Here is a 16636-nt window from a genome sequence, read left to right as displayed (position 1 = left end):
TTGATTGTCAAGAATCATCAGACAGTCCTGTTCTTTGATTGTAGAGAATCATCGGACAGTCCAGATCTTTGATTGTAGAGAAACATCGGACAGTCCTGATCTTTGATTGTAGAGAAACATCGGACAGTCCTGATCTTTGATTGTAGAGAAACATCGGACAGTCCTGATCTTTGATTGTAGAGACACATCGGACAGTCCTGATCTTTGATTTTAGAGACACATAGAATAGTCTCTTCATCCTTGTTCCTCTGAACATATGCCAGAAATGATCCTTAAGGCCTTTCTATAGGAACAGTACCTTTTCATTTGTCTGTGATATTCAGGTGATGCTGGACCTAAGGGAGATAAGGGAGAAAATGGTGTTGGGATCCCAGGGACCCATGGAGAGCCAGGAGCTCAAGGTAAGTTTTTGTTCAAAATGAAAGGTCATGTTACTGGTGTGTTAACCAGATAGAAGCCATTTTAACACAAATAGATTCACAGAGCTCAAAGGATACCAGTTGCTCTTTTGTTCCCCTTTTGACACCCACTACTTTCATATGAAGGCTTATTACTTGAAATGGGGCCATTTGTGCTATTTGATGGGATCCAGCTACATAAACATTAGGGACAGGTGCTGATGTTGAATGACTCTTCATAAATCTCCAGAGGTGTTGGAAGCCTCTGGAGTAAGGCTTGAATATCGCTACCCTAACCACATAGTCGGCTAAGTTACATTTTAAATAATTTTAAATATAGGCAACGTGAAGAGCTTACTATATCACGCACCAGTGGCGTGTCCTGAGATCCAATGACTTTGAACAGGTCCTAATATGAAACCCTGAGGAACACCTCTTAGTCCTTTCTGAATCCTTGTGTGTTGTTGCACTACTTTTTTTTACATTTTGCAACATTTTCACAAAGGTAGAATCCCCCAGGGCTAAATATTATTATTTTTTTTTCTAATGTCTCCAATGTCCATTTATCTAAGGCTCTGGCACTGAATTTAGCCACAGCAATGCTGAAACAGAGCCCTGAGCAATGCCCTTCTCTGACAATGTATCCATCTTTCCCATCTAAACAGGTGGAAACATGGTGCAGTTCACAACAGGGAATCTGAACTTAGGATGTAAACTGTGCATCGTCTGAGGTTTTCTTTAAGACCATTTTGAAAACCACTGTTGGCGCTATTTGTTATAAGGGGCAATGGGGAGGCAACAACACCCACCTCTCTATGACTCAGATTGCTGAGGCATCCAACCTTTTATATGTTTCTGTTTTTTTTGTGCGACTTAGGACCTCCTGGGAAGCCTGGCATTGGCAAAGATGGTCAGAATGGGGCCAGAGGGGAAACAGGAGCACACGGCATCCCCGGCACCCCAGGAACCCGTGGACCTCCAGGACCCCCCGGCCTCTGTGACCCCTCGAACTGTTTCAGACCACAGCCTCTTTACGTCGTTGGGGGGAAAAAACCTCTTAACATTAAAGGTCCATGAACCTGGAGCTCCTGAGATAAAGCTTCAACCTACATCATCATCATCATCATAATCATCATCATCATCATCAAACAGAGTGGAAGTGCATCTACTAAACTTGAAGAGACTCCAGATGTCGAATCTTCAAATATAAGGAAAATGTCTTGAAGTTGTAAAAAGACACTATTTCTCCTAAGACCAAAGTTTTGATACAGATCCAGGTGAAGGTTGTGATTGTGACTTGTACATACAGTAGAATAAACGCAGGAGGAAACACAAGGGGCCAAATTCTTTTCTCTAAAACTCCAGAAGAATAGCCGAAAACCTGTTGTGAAATTATATGCAAAGTACAGAAATGTAAAAAAAAGAAGTGCCTTTAGGCATGTAATTATTACATGTCTGAAAACAATGTGGTGATTAAAGATAATGCTACCAGAGACTAAGCTCGGTCAAACACACACAACACCCCTGTGCCTCAGTAAATGGGAAGATGAAATAAAACATTTTCCAAAACAGAAGATCCTGAAAGTTCTGTTGTTCTCAGTGCAGAGTTGTTGCCCAACACCCTACACCACACACCAGCTGAACATCTCACACTTGAACCTTCCATTATCCATAAGTTGCAGTCACATTCTTTTTTACATGGGTGCCTTATAGATTGTCTGGTTTCAGAGCTCAGCATTAATGTAAAAAGATGGGAAATGATGAGAGAGAGACTTCACTCAGAGGCATAGAAATCCACTTCCTCTTTGCATCAGGGGATGTAAAGGATCCAACAGTGTAGCACAATGAAGAGAAAAGGCTGTTATTTGCTGTTAGCCATATTAGCATTTTCATCATAGGATGTACAGGAAAACTCTAAAGCATTTTCTTATGCGCAAATCTGAGTGAGTTGCCTCTGTGACTTCAGAGTGAAAATGATTTTGATATCTACAACCAACGTGTGATAGAAAAAAACAAGTAGAAAGAGAGAATGCACAATTACTTCCAGACAATTGCCTTGGCCGGATTTTTGATTTGAGGCCAACAGCTGTAGAACCTGAACACCAGAATGTGCAAACCCATTGAGGCTAAGCAGGTCTATGTCAGTAGGTGGATGAGAGACTTTCTTCTAGGAAAGTTTGAGTGGCTGCTGAATGTGGAGTTGGTGATGTCTTCCCTGTTGTCTGTGTGGATCCCAATGCCTGAGTGCAACCACATAGACACTGTACAGAACAAACACTGCCAGCCTTTAGCTGAGACCTAAAACTGAGTTTCTGACTCTCAGGAGAATAGAGCTGTTTTTTTTTCCTTGCTACATAACAGTAGAAAAGTGAAATAGTAACCCAGCTCTTTGTATTGTATCTCACAGCTGGATGACAAATGTTGCCCTGTGTTTTAGAGGATTGTGAGAAGACAGATGATTAGAGTTACTATCACTATTAATTTTAGCACTTGATTGATCCACACATCCTCTGACATAGATCAGGAATAGAAATGGGACTTCAAACAGGTAAATTAATGTTTCATTTTCATCATGCAAAGCCAGAATGTGGCTTTGACCCAGTGAATATGACATTCAACTGGGCCTAATACCAACCCCTGAGGAACACCTCAGAGAATCCAAGAGAAAAGAGAATCCAGAACCTACAACTCAGTCTTAAATACCTAAAGTACCATGCAAAAAATAGTTTGATGATTTTAACCAATTGGTATTTGCAGTAAAACTTGCAACTTGCAAGTTTTATATTGGACCACTTCACTTTATGTCATGGTCCATGACTCCTCTTGACCCCTATATAAGATTTTAAGGACGACTTATATAATCCATAAAGAGTCAGTCATCATAAAGACTACAATGGATGCATTTAATAGAGATGTCTGTAGGTTTGTTTGTTGCTTAAGCACAGGATAATTAACCTTATTATTAATGAGCAAATTGTGTGTTGCTGTATAAAATGGAAACATGACAAACAATTTTTGATATTTCGGGAAAATCACAAGAACCCAATGAAAATGCATGTCCTATAAAATGGGCCTGATCCACTCTTTATTAATACAACTTATTCTCGTTCCAGTACATACACCGTGTCCTAATTCAGATTAGTTTAGCACCAAAAAATCAGTAATACACAGGTAGACTTCATGCATACTTTGTAATTTTACACTTCTGTTCCACTATTCAATTAAATTAATTTAATGCAAAACTGTGATGAAACATCTTCAGAAACTTACTTAAAAATTAAAGCCATTAAACTAACAAACAAATGCAGAGATGATGTCAGGGCATGAGGCAGTAAAAAATAAAAATAAAATAAAAAATAATAAAATGCTTATATTAATCAATTACCATGTTTATGTGCAGTAATGAGTTGACGTGTCTGAACATGTCTCATCATTAGCACTCATCATAGCTTCTTCCGGAGATGATAAATGAAGACGAGGCTGGATGAGCAAGCACAAACAAGCAATAAACAACAAAACCACTGTGGTGAAGACTCTGGTTACAGACTGTCCACAACAAAGTGTTCAGCCCTGTTTTGGGTGATTGGGGGGATGGGGAAAAAGACACTTGTAGCTAATACAGAGCAATCATTTCTTCATTAATTACAGTACATAGATGAATTAGTTCCTTTAAAAATCTCAAGTCTCCTTCTCAAAACTCTGCCGAACCCTTAATTAATCTGGGGGCCTCATTTATAAAACATTCACAGGCACAAATCTGCACATTCATTTATGAGAGTGTCATGTTGGGTCTGGAGCCAATGTCAAACACTCACACACACCCAGTGACTCTCACACCTTTGGACAATCCACCGACCAACGTCGGTTTGGAATGTGTGGGAACACACCACAACCCTGAACCCTGAGACCATGGAGCTGTGTGACAGTGACACTCCCTTCATAATATATGAATCTCATGTAAAATTTACTAAAGATATAGAAAAACCTGTCCCAGACTTAATACTTTTTTTTATCTCCCCTGATTGGTTAACATTCAAACCAAACCAAAGATGAGATAAATACAAGCTTTCAAGGTTTCCTCCGGGTGACTGTCTGTGAGGAGTGTGGTGTGTTCTCTGTGTGTGTGTGTGTGGGTTTCCTCCGGGTGACTGTCTGTGAGGAGTGTGGTGTGTTCTCTCTGTGTCTGCGTGGGTTTCCTCCGGGTGACTGTCTGTGAGGAGTGTGGTGTGTTCTCTCTGTGTCTGCGTGGGTTTCCTCCGGGTGACTGTCTGTGAGGAGTGTGGTGTGTTCTCTGTGTGTGTGTGTGGGTTTCCTCCGGGTGACTGTCTGTGAGGAGTGTGGTGTGTTCTCTCTGTGTCTGCGTGGGTTTCCTCCGGGTGACTGTCTGTGAGGAGTGTGGTGTGTTCTCTCTGTGTCTGCGTGGGTTTCCTCCGGGTGACTGTCTGTGAGGAGTGTGGTGTGTTCTCTGTGTGTGTGTGTGGGTTTCCTCCGGGTGACTGTCTGTGAGGAGTGTGGTGTGTTCTCTCTGTGTCTGCGTGGGTTTCCTCCGGGTGACTGTCTGTGAGGAGTGTGGTGTGTTCTCTGTGTGTGTGTGTGGGTTTCCTCCGGGTGACTGTCTGTGAGGAGTGTGGTGTGTTCTCCCTGTGTCTGCGTGGGTTTCCTCCGGGTGACTGTCTGTGAGGAGTGTGGTGTGTTCTCTCTGTGTCTGCGTGGGTTTCCTCTGGGTGACTGTCTGTGAGGAGTGTGGTGTGTTCTCCCTGTGTCTGCGTGGGTTTCCTCCGGGTGACTGTCTGTGAGGAGTGTGGTGTGTTCTCCCTGTATCTGCGTGGGTTTGGATGAAATTCAATATTTTATAAATGAGGCCTTGGGTCTGCCCATTCACTCTTTCCAAAACCATGGACAACCAGAGAAAAACAAAATGATACCGCTGGTCAGCCCTTCGCTCAAATGAAATCCCCTGGCTGAGGATTTTGGTAATTTCATGCAGGCTCAGAAACAAACTCTTTGTCTTTGTCTTTTCAGGTGTCTCTAATTAGCTCACAAGAGGCCGAGCTGGAGAAGTCCAACATCTTCTGGACTTTAAGTGTGGAAGAATTTCACTAAAGCAAACATCAAGTGGTCAATGATTTTCCATCAGAGTTAACAGTCCTTATTTTATTGCCCGTGTGGGACTGAAGCAATCGTCCTAATGACCTCCTCTGTGTTACTCACCGGAAAACAACACCGGGGATATAAAGATACTGAAACTTTATGAGTCAACACAACTGATGGAACTGTAAAACAGGTAGCGCAGGAAAGGACAGTATCCTCCATAGCTGCTGAGCTGTCAGAACCATTGGAAAGGTGGATATAGGGGTTGAACAGAGGGGGTCAGAATGGAGGGAGGGTGGCCTGATGATGCAACTACTTCAAACCTCAGACCTTTACTTACAGGTCTGAAGACTCCTCCCATAATGTCCAGCGGTGTCAAAAATACAACCGATACAGATTGATGCACATAAACCCTTGTGTTAATAGAGTACAGAGCAGGTGCAGCAGTGGGTATCTTTCGCTGCTGGACAAAAGTGGGTTTAAATTGGGTTTAGCGAGGAATGATGATTGGTCGGTGGGTCTGCTCTAATCACATGCATCAAGACATCAAACAACACACCCATAATCACAGCCCTGGGAGGGAGCCCAGGTTAAGACACACTAATTTACAACTTATTACACATGCGTTTGTAGAGCCTTAAAAGACATTGTGTTACCTAAAATACACCCTGCTTTCATTAGAATGCAGAAGGTGTTCTTATTTAATACAGGACGTAACGTAGCTTAACTTCATAAAACAAAAATTCACACACTGAGCTCCATAATACAACAGAATATAATGAAAATGGAAAAAATAATCAAGATCTAAACGGCACGCATCACCATCTCAGAGCGGACTGGTAACCACTGCATCTCCTTGAGGTGTGAAAATCACTTGAGACTTTTTCTCCCCCTGAACATCAATAAAACTCCAGAAGATAAATCTTCTAACTCGATAACTGCCCCCACCTCAGCTCCAAAAAAAAACCCTCCTTAGCAAGAGATCAGTTCTCCAGACACTGACCAATGACTTCAGCCTGACTTATCTTCCTCTGTCTGTCTCCGGCCTGGTGGAGGGGGCAGCTGTCTCATCACGGCAACTCATGTCAGGGTATTAGGGGCATTTTGGGGGGAGGGGGGGGTACATTTCCATAGTGACATCATTGACGGTAGCCTAAAACGCTTGAAGGCAATGACAGTATGTCTTGGTCAATACAGAGTGAATATTGAGCTATAGTCAAATACACTACATGGCCAAAAGTTTGTAGACAAATGTTCATCCAGAATTGAAGGATATCAATAGGGTCATTCTGGAAGACTCTAAAGTAGATATTTAAATATTTCTGCGAGGATTTGATGGAGTTAAGCCACAAGGGTACTGGTGAGATCAGGTGCTGATGTTGAATCATGTTACATCACTCCAGAAAACCTCTCTAGGTGACGCCTGACATTCAACATGGTGGCCCTAAGCTCATGTGCAGCTGCTCATGTCAGCAGTGTGTACACAACTGAAGGTCTAAACGCACAATGGATGCTGCTTTAAGTAGCTAAATACACAGATTATAGGGGTGTCTACAAACTTTTGGACATATAGTGTAGGTAGCCATCCCCAACATATTACAAACCCCCTATTCCTGCCTAACAAACTAATTACCCATAATTCCCTGTTATATCTGACCGGCAGGACACACACACACACACACACACACTCATCCACATATTCATACAGCCTCTCTCTCTCTCTCTCTCTCACACACACACACACACACACACACACACACACACATACTTTAGCTTTCCCAAACCGACGTTTCCTGGACGTTGACAGAAAAGCTGTGGCTTCTTTGAATTTCCAAGTTCATAAATAGGTCCAGGTGAAAGGAGGGTGGCTTAGGTGCCCTTGACGTTTTTAGTGTGAGGTCGTGATGCCAGGCTGGCGTAGTAGGCACACTGTGAGGGGTCACACTGTCCAGGGGGTCCCGGGGGGCCAGGCTGACCATGAGGACCAGGGTGTCCAGGCTCCCCCTGAGCTCCTGCTGCTCCTGGAAGACCGTCTTTACCGTATCCGGGCATTCCTGCAGGACCTGGAGCACACAGACAGAGCTCAACTTAAAAGTGCTGATGGGGAATATTTCACACCTGCATTAAAGGGGACTTTCTGTATTCTCCCACTTCTCCAAAGTGTAGAGTGTACAGTGTACAGTTCTGGGTCGTAATAAAATAGCTGATACCTGCTTTGGTCAAAACACCCCAAGGATCAAACCCCACAGCAGTTCTCTCCCCCTGTCTAAACAGCCCGGGTCAGAGCGGACGCTTTCAGCGCCTGTTCCTTTAAATGATAACGAGCCTCGTCTTTATTCGCTTTCTTTCGGCACCTTTTTTCTCAGGTTTCTGTTTTACACAATTTAACTCCACATTATCTTGTGACGCCAGCACTGTGATTGGATAGACTCAGATGAGTGGGCGGGACAATTCAAAACCTCTGCACTTTACATCAGACGTGGAGTAAATTAGAAACTACTTGTTTTATCCCAGAAAACTGACTGTGGTCTTGTTTCACAGTGTGTGTGCTGGTAGTTTCCTTGTCGGAGTCTGTCCAATCACAGCGCTGGACCCGCGTTTGTGTGAGAGCTCAAAGACAAGGTTAAACACAGCACAACAGACACAACGAGTGCGGAGACATAAGAGCATTGAGTAAAAACTGAGAAAACAAGAACAGAGAAGAAAGAGAACAGAGCAAAAACGGCTAAAAACCAGAGCCTCTGCTCCTCGCTCCTCACTGCTGTGCGCTCGGGGTCGGGGCGAACAGTGGGCGGCTTGTTATCATTTAAAGGAACAGGTGCTGAAAGTGGGCGTTCTGAACAGGGCTGTTTACACAGGGGGAGAACGCTTCTGTGGGGTTTGATCCTTGTGGTGTTTTGACCAAAGCAAGTCACACATTATATTAAGAGCTCAGTTCCCTTGTGAAAAAGGTGGAGAATATGTCCTCGCCCATATATCGACCTGTGATTTTAATCATGGCCCACTCAGAACTCATTCCTGCAGCTGATTGTTTACTAACTGCAGTGTTTTACATTAAGAGTTTACCTGCAGGGCCAGTTGGACCAGTCTCTCCTCTTTGTCCAATTCCATCATCTCCCTTCTCTCCTCGGGGACCTCTCTCACCTGCAATTCAGCAACAGAAGACGTCAAGGTCAAATCTAATGCTATTAACGACAATGCAAAACTCAACGGACCATATCCAGATCAATAGCAAAAGCCCATAGACAAGCACCGACTGGGACCACCATCAAATGGTCTATCAGCAGTAAACACAGGGAGAGTAACTCTTTAAATCCGTGTGTACCTTTAGGACCCAATGGACCTCTGACGCCTTCTGCTCCATTTTGACCAGGCATGCCAGGCTCTCCGGGTGGTCCTGTTCTTCCAGGGAGTCCATCTTTGCCAGGGGGGCCGGGTGGGCCAGGACGCCCAGCTGAGCTCTTAATGTGTGTGGGTTGAAACTGGGCTATGAGGTAGGCCATCTTGGCTAGGGTTGCACAAAACATACCATTAAACCAGAATAAGAAAAACAGATCCGTCACATTATTCCTGCTGACTGAAGTGTTTAGGAACTGATTCAAATTAATTACTTATTGGTCATTCCTAGAGTATAAACAAAGAGCCTTAAACCAAGCTTTCCTGGTGTTCCTGGACCAGAAAATGAGAAAGTACTCAAAGTAGACATTATTCTTTATTATTGATTTTAATCAATAGTCTCACACTGCAAAACTGAAGTATTTAAATCACCACTTTCCGAGTGAGTCAGGTCATTTTAAACGCTGAGACCATAGAGTGTTACAGTCAAGTCCACAAGGACGTATAGGTGTAGATACACATGCTCCTAACTCGCAGCGCAAACCTGAAATCAATTCCCTTTTAAGCGAGCTGATTATTTAAATTCCTGGCCCATGCACAAGCAAAAAACTGAGCTGATCGATTACTCCCACCTTCCAGCTGTTTGGAGAGCTCCTCTTGAATTAATCTCCTCATCGTTTCCAGCGATGGTGTTTCTCCCTGAAGAAACATCAAAGCTACAAGTCTCTTTCTGAACCGGTAGAAGGGGCCTCACCTGGGCTACGTCTGAACTGAGGAAGTACTGAGGAAGACTTACCCTTTGCCCCGGGAGGCCAGGCTGACCTGGAGTACCTGGCGGTCCACTGGGTCCCACCTCTCCTGGAGGTCCAGCCATGCCCATCATTCCTGTATGGCCCTTCCTGCCGGGAGGTCCTGGGTTTCCTGGAATGCCTGGATCTCCGGTTGGGCCTTTGTCTCCCTTTATACCATTCTCACCCTGAAGGACAGAGCCGGTGAGAAGAACACGAGGCCGTTTACTGACAGAACATATGAGGGAAGGAACAGCCTGGGGACCATCGCTGAGGACTGTGATCAGTGTGTCTCGTGAGGCGTGATGCATGCAGATTTAAGGTGGACAGAATTAATCAGGTATGATTCATTTTCATTGATGGAAGACTGTTTGCTGGATTCTCCTGCAGACCAGACCAGCTGCTCACCTTATTATTATTATTATTATTATTATTATTATTATTATGTAGCATAATGACACTTCATTGGTGATCATTTAAAATTCAATCTATAGTTTGATCAGAGGAGGATGGGTCCCCTTTGTGAGTCTTGGTTCCTCCCAAGGTTTCTTCCTCCAGCCTCGAGGGAGTTTTTCCTTGCCACTGTCGCCTTCGGCTTGCTTGCATTGGGCTTTTATTTAAATGTTCTGTTTTGAAACTGTGAAGCTGCTTTGTGACAACGTCAGTTGTAAAAAGCGCTATACAAATAAATTTGATTTGATTTGATTTGATTTATGTTGTGACCCATGGCCCTCAAAACACCTCAAAACAAATGGCTTGTAACTCACTCACTCACTCACCCATTAGATTCCATACTCACATGTGCTCCCTCATTCACATACATAGACACACCCACTCGCTAGATCCCACACTCATTCACACACATACAAGGGTGTAGAACTGTGTAGGGAAGAACATGTCCCTACCGATGTCAACAGTTCGGAACTGTCCCGAGCAATAATTTTGAACAAAAACGACAACACAATTCTGTCAATGTACTTGGTTCACAAACGGTTAAGATTTCATGCTCTACTCTACTAAGCCCCGCCTCCTGAAACCACATTTTTCTCGCTAACGTGTGAGAGGCTCTGGCTTAGTGAGACACCATGTATTGTATTAAACGAGGGACAGTGCATTTTAATTTTTAAATGAGGACCTATTCCATAGGCTATTAATCAGGACTGGTGGCAACACTAGACGCCTGTCTGTATACCCTGGGTGCTTATGGTTAGCCTGTATTTCAGGGCTAGAAATAGCCTCTTGGTAAGTAATAGCAGCACATTTCTCCTGAACTATAAGCAGTGGTTAGGTGGAATGGAACAAGGCTAAATTACACACCAATAATGTAAACAGCATCATGCTGAGAGGGCAGTTAGTCCCATTAGAACAAGCTATTTTAACCTAATCCACTAATCATCAGCTTTTAACTGTAGCAACACAATAACGTTCAGAATAATCTGAATCTCATTTTTTCTCTTTCCTTTCTTTATGTTTAAATAATATTGTCACAGTCCCTTACATTCATTCATTATCTGTAACCCTTATCCAGTTCAGGGTCGCGATGGGTCCAGAGCCTACCTGGAATCATTGGGCGCAAGGCAGGAATACACCCTGGAGGGGGCGCCAGTTCTTCACAGGGCAACACACACACATTCACTCACACCTACGGACACTTTGGAGTCGCCAAGCCACCAACCAACGTGTTTTTTTGGAATGTGGGAGGAAACCGGAGCACCCGGAGGAAACCCACGCAGACACAGGGAGAACACACCACACTCCTCACAGACAGTCACCCGGAGGAAACCCACGCAGACACAGGGAGAACACACCACACTCCTCACAGACAGTCACCCGGAGGAAACCCACGCAGACACAGGGAGAACACACCACACTCCTCACAGACAGTCACCCGGAGGAAACCCACGCAGACACAGGGAGAACACACCACACTCCTCACAGACAGTCACCCAGAGGAAACCCACACAGACACAGGGAGAACACACCACACTCCTCACAGACAGTCACCCGGAGGAAACCCATGCAGACACAGGGAGAACACACCACACTCCTCACAGACAGTCACCCGGAGGAAACCCACACAGACACAGGGAGAACACACCACACTCCTCACAGACAGTCACCCGGAGGAAACCCATGCAGACACAGAGAGAACACACCACACTCCTCACAGACAGTCACCCGGAGCGGGAATCGAACTCACAACCTCCAGGTCCCTGAAGCTGTGTGACACTACCTGCTGCGCCACCGTGCCACCCCCAGCCCCTTACAATTCGTACTTATTTTTACTTTCTGTCCAGGGAGATGTTGGGGTTTTTACTCAGCTGTGTAGAAAATGAGGGCCCTCCCTCTGTATGAAGGCTGAGAGTAAATGAATGAATGAGTGGTGAAACCGAATTTCACACTGTCCACTGTGACTAGCATATCTGAGTCAGAAGGCTGCTTTTATTTATTTGGGCAGTGTCTTGGTAAGGACCACTGCCTCTCTTTGGGTAATGGATGAACCGGCTTCGCATAATCACCCTGTCTCCTTTGAATCCTTTATCTCCAGCTCTTCCTGGCATTCCCTGTTTAAACAAAAAAACAAAAAAACAAAAACAGCCACAGTCAGTTCGGCTGTCTCCTTTGATAACAACTAATTTGTGAAGAAGGACGAGTCTCGGCGAGCACTCACTTGCTTGCCCTCGGGGCCAACGGGACCAGGCGGGCCCTGGATGGGAGAAAGTGTGTTATCATCCGACTTCAGAACACAAAGAGCTTCAAATCAAACTCAGAGTGGCTTTCCACTGGAATTAAGAGGCTTTCGCCTGCCTGAACTGTAGGAAACGGATAAGAGAGCGCTGACATCAACGCAAAACGCTTTCACGTCTTACCGAGGGTCCTTTTGGACCTGCAAAACCGGGTAATCCTGGGGTTCCCGTCTCCCCTTTGGTTCCAGGAAGACCCTGAGGGACACACAAGAAAACCAATTTATCTTAATATCCACACAACTTGGGCCTGGCCATGCAGCGCCTCTCGTTAAGGAGGATTTAGGGAGATTAATCCTGGGCCACAGAAAAAAAATCTCATACAAATCGCACTAAGGGAAAGATGCCAGCAGGAGAAAACAAGCTTACGATTCATGAAGGTTTTGTAGGTCAGATTTTGTGTTAGAAAAAGGAAAAACAACATTAAAGAGCAAAAGCAGTGGATCCCAGCCTGCAACTGTCTGGATTCTGCTTCTTGGCAGTGAATTGTGCCTGTGGGATCACGCGGTCTGAACACTCACTGGATTTCCCGGCGCTCCTGACTTTCCGGCTGGTCCTGGCTCTCCGGGTTTCCCCTTCAAAAGGCAAAGCCAAAGTCGTGATTTAGTTCCTTGTGTTTTTAGTTTCCACTCTACAACTTGTTTCAACTGCTGTGAAAACGGCATAGGTTTGAAAATGCTCTCACCGATTCACCTCTCAGTCCCATGGCACCTTCAAGTCCAGGAGGTCCGACCTTGCCCTAAAACAGTGGGTAAAACTGAGTTCAGGTAACAGACCACGCTACTGTCTAATGAACCAATAACACATCAACTGCTCCCTGTGAATGTGTCCGCTAACGTGTCAATCCTGTATTAATATGGTGTTATAAACACCTCTATAAGCCTTTTTAAGTTCTGGCTACTCCCACTAATGGTTGCTTCTGCAGATCATTAAAATCTACATATTCGACACGGCACTGATTTAACACGCCATGAACTCCTGTGCTTCCAACTGATATCGTCCCGATAAAGCTACTTTTACCAGATTGGTGCCTGCTCTAGTTTTATAATATTTACTGATTGCACGTATGGTATGATTCGTCCTGAGATCCTATGTAAACAGCAGCTGAACTTGTTAAGTAAAGCTTAAGTAAAATACGTATGTACAGTAAATGAAGTGATATTTCTTTTCTATCAAAAGAGGCAGTGTGGTTTATTAACTCACATCTTTTCCAGATGGACCCTCTCGTCCAGGCTGGCCTTGTTTTCCTTCTTCACCCTGAAAGAGGCAAGAGCTGTTAAATTATATCTGTGCACACATTAGAGGCGACACAGTGATCGAGATGTAAAATCAGTTCCATCTAGACTCTAGGTCTCGGGGAGCATCTCAGTATTGTCTACTGGCTCTGACACATAGCCCTCTGAATATCTAGCGGCCACTTTCCATTTATGTAATGCCCATTTAAAATGTCTAAAACTGGGTGTGACTGTTTAGTACACTGTCATTGCCCCCCCAACCAGGCAATAAGATCCACACAGACCGCAGGAACAGTGCCCCCAGCTGGCCCCACCAACACAACCACCACTGGCAGCCACCACTGCTTTGCTAGGAGGTGTCTCGGTCAAATAAATGATAGCCAAGTCATAAAGTTGTGTTGAGTTGTAAGCTTCTCCTTTTACAGCAGGGCATACCCCAAACTTCCTCAGTCTTCCAGATCCCTACTCGGTACTGTATCTGTGTTAGACCTTGTCACTAACCTTTGATCCCGGTGGTCCAGGCTCTCCTCGGTGGCCTTTAAAACCCTGGAAGAACATGTTTAAAATGAGTGCATATTTAAGAACTTACAGGACAAAGGAAGCAAGCTGACAATGAATCATGTTCTCACTTACAGGAAGCCCTCTCAGCCCGTCTCGTCCTGCTGGTCCTGTTTCTCCTGGTTTACCCTGAAACACACAGGTTGTGGTGCTGGTGTTGGATGATTAGTTTTAGGTCACCAAAGCCACTCCAACTCATCCAGAAGGAGTTAGATGGAGTGTAATCACTCTAGTGACCACCAAAAACCACTGCTCCAGAGCACAAGGCCTCTCTTAATGAGCATGGAGAGTGTAGGATCTTGTGCAGCTGCTCCGGATCTTCCCATCTCGCGTAATACCTTTCAGTTAAGAGTTAATGTCTGTGCTCAACACGAGTGCCCCTTGAAACACCTGCACTGACTATGTGTAAGTCTAACATGCACTGTATAATGGACTCACTCCCTTAGCATCAGTCTTGTTTCGAGAAGAAGGAACTTACCGGCTCTCCTGGTTCTCCAGGGCGCCCATCCTTCCCATTCTTCCCCATCAATCCCTGTGCAAAGACAAAACACAAGCACGAACGTGATGCCACTAGTATTCATCAGTGATTAAGAAGAGCAAACTCCGGAAAAATAAAGCAGATCAGGTCCTGCTCATAATAATTAATTACGTAGCCCATGACTTTGGTAAGAGCTCGTTCCTCACCATTAAACCAGGCAGACCTGGGGGACCCTGGATGCCCTGCGATCCTTCTTTACCCTGAAAGATTTCATGTTCACAGTCAGATTGACCCAAACTACACGAGAAAGATCAAAGCCATGTGGCGTAGGCGGGTGATGTGTTTTACCTTCTCTCCTGGATGTCCAGGGGGGCCGAGGGGCCCAGGGTTGCCGTCGTTACCCTGCAGTGATTTAAGTATATATGCAACACACACATCAGCAAATTCATACACAAAGTTTTGAGGATTTATTTTGGTGATATGATTAGATACAGAACTTTATGAACTGATTTGATTAGTAGCAGGTTTGTTTAGTCCATTTCAGACTCGTGGATACACCACTACTGAGTCAGATACCGATCAGCCATAACATTACAACCACTGTCCATTCTCTCAGCTCCACTGACCACACAGAAGCAGTCTGTAGTTTGGATAGTGGATCATTCTCAGTGCTGCAGTGACACTGACGTGGTGGTGGTGTGTTAGTGTGTGTTGTGCTGGTGTAGAGTGGATCAGACACAGCAGTGCTGCACTGAGAACAGTCACCAACCAACAACACCCAGCCGACAGCGTCCTGTGTCACTGATGAAGGACTAGAGGACGAGCGACACACACTGTGCAGCGACAGATGAGCTACTGTCTCTGACTTTACATCTACAAGGTGGACCAACGAGGGAGGAGTGTCTCACAGAGTGGACAAATCACCATTTATCACATCATTTATCATTTGTTTTCCTCAAAAATGATCTTATTCCAATGCAGTCGTGCCCCCTTATCCCCCTTATGGGTGAGTTTGGTCTCTCTCTCGCTCTCTCCCTGTGTCTCATTGTATTGCACTCGCTCTTCTTCTTCATCAATAATGCATCTTTTCACAGAAGAAAAGCACTTCACAGCTTCTCTGTGGGCTGAGTTCAAATTGCCAGCACTACTAAGTCAAATTGATCCAAAAATATGTTTTTATTTTTTTTTAAACCTACAGCTCTATGAAATCAAGGCAGCTGAAAAGGTAAAGCAAATACTAAACGGCGTATGGATGTCTGTATACTGGAATAACTGCAGTGAAATGGTGGTGGATCTAAACTCTGTAGAGGTGACTTACAGGTGGGCCCATTGCTCCAGCAGCACCTGGATAGCCAGGAGGTCCCGGGGGTCCCTATAAAACACACACACACACACACACACACACATACGTGTCATGAAGAAACTGTGATGATGTGGTAAGATAAAATGACATCATGAATTTTTAGACTCATAAACATTTACAGAGAGTGAGTAAATAACCAATGGGGTTCATACCTTTTCACCTTTATCTCCAGGGGTCCCTACAGGGCCTCGGTCTCCTTTCAGTCCCTGTGTTTACAGCAGATTTAACACCAGGGTTTAGTTCAGTAGCTGTAACAGTGAGCTAATATACAATCTGAGGATACAGGATTAGGTTGTGTACAGGTATCTAAGGATGTAGGCCTCCAAGGGCTTTAAGCTGGAGCAGAGGTATTCAAACCGCCCCTAGTGGGGAATGTAGGAATTGCAAGAGGAGGGCATTAGTGAGAGGTTATTTACGCTAGAATCAGTTTCAAGTGAGAAATGAGGCATCATAGATGAATGAGGAGAGAAAGCCCCCCCTGGAGCAGAAGCTCTTATGGACACGTGTTTCTTTCATTTTACACAAAGGTGTATTCACAGGTGTGACTGAGTAAAGAGTGGTAGTTACTCATTCTGACCTTGGCTCCGTCAGCTCCAGGTGGTCCCGGAGGCCCAGTCGGCCCAGGCATACCCTTCAAATAAGAAA

General features: G+C 44.7%; 2 protein-coding genes across 2 annotated transcripts in view; one reads left to right on the top strand and one right to left on the bottom strand.

Annotated features, from left to right (window-relative positions):
• The window catches only part of LOC136695221 (collagen alpha-3(IX) chain), a 50752-nt gene extending 48815 nt beyond the window's left edge, over positions 1-1937 (top strand). The window contains exons 36-37 of the mRNA XM_066669149.1: positions 324-401; positions 1276-1937. Coding sequence (XP_066525246.1) covers positions 324-401; positions 1276-1475 — 278 coding nt within the window. The 3' untranslated portion in view covers positions 1476-1937. The remainder of the gene's footprint in view (positions 1-323; positions 402-1275) is intronic.
• Positions 1938-7309: 5372 nt separating this feature from the next.
• Positions 7310-16636, bottom strand: part of col22a1 (collagen, type XXII, alpha 1) — an 83048-nt gene continuing 73721 nt past the window's right edge. The window contains exons 46-64 of the mRNA XM_066669339.1: positions 16569-16622; positions 16144-16197; positions 15947-16000; positions 14977-15030; positions 14835-14888; positions 14629-14682; positions 14226-14279; positions 14094-14138; positions 13561-13614; positions 13043-13096; positions 12879-12932; positions 12484-12555; positions 12285-12320; positions 12133-12177; positions 9622-9801; positions 9458-9524; positions 8815-8997; positions 8556-8633; positions 7310-7552 (exon numbers count right to left, since the gene is read on the bottom strand). Of these exons, the coding sequence (XP_066525436.1) occupies positions 7359-7552; positions 8556-8633; positions 8815-8997; positions 9458-9524; positions 9622-9801; positions 12133-12177; positions 12285-12320; positions 12484-12555; positions 12879-12932; positions 13043-13096; positions 13561-13614; positions 14094-14138; positions 14226-14279; positions 14629-14682; positions 14835-14888; positions 14977-15030; positions 15947-16000; positions 16144-16197; positions 16569-16622 (1440 nt within the window). The 3' untranslated portion in view covers positions 7310-7358. The remainder of the gene's footprint in view (positions 7553-8555; positions 8634-8814; positions 8998-9457; positions 9525-9621; positions 9802-12132; positions 12178-12284; positions 12321-12483; positions 12556-12878; positions 12933-13042; positions 13097-13560; positions 13615-14093; positions 14139-14225; positions 14280-14628; positions 14683-14834; positions 14889-14976; positions 15031-15946; positions 16001-16143; positions 16198-16568; positions 16623-16636) is intronic.

Source organism: Hoplias malabaricus, chromosome 4 (assembly GCF_029633855.1).
Source record: "Hoplias malabaricus isolate fHopMal1 chromosome 4, fHopMal1.hap1, whole genome shotgun sequence".
NCBI lineage: Eukaryota > Metazoa > Chordata > Actinopteri > Characiformes > Erythrinidae > Hoplias > Hoplias malabaricus.
The sequence above is the reverse complement of the archived record's forward strand: the minus strand, read 5'-3'. Positions and strand labels throughout refer to the sequence as shown.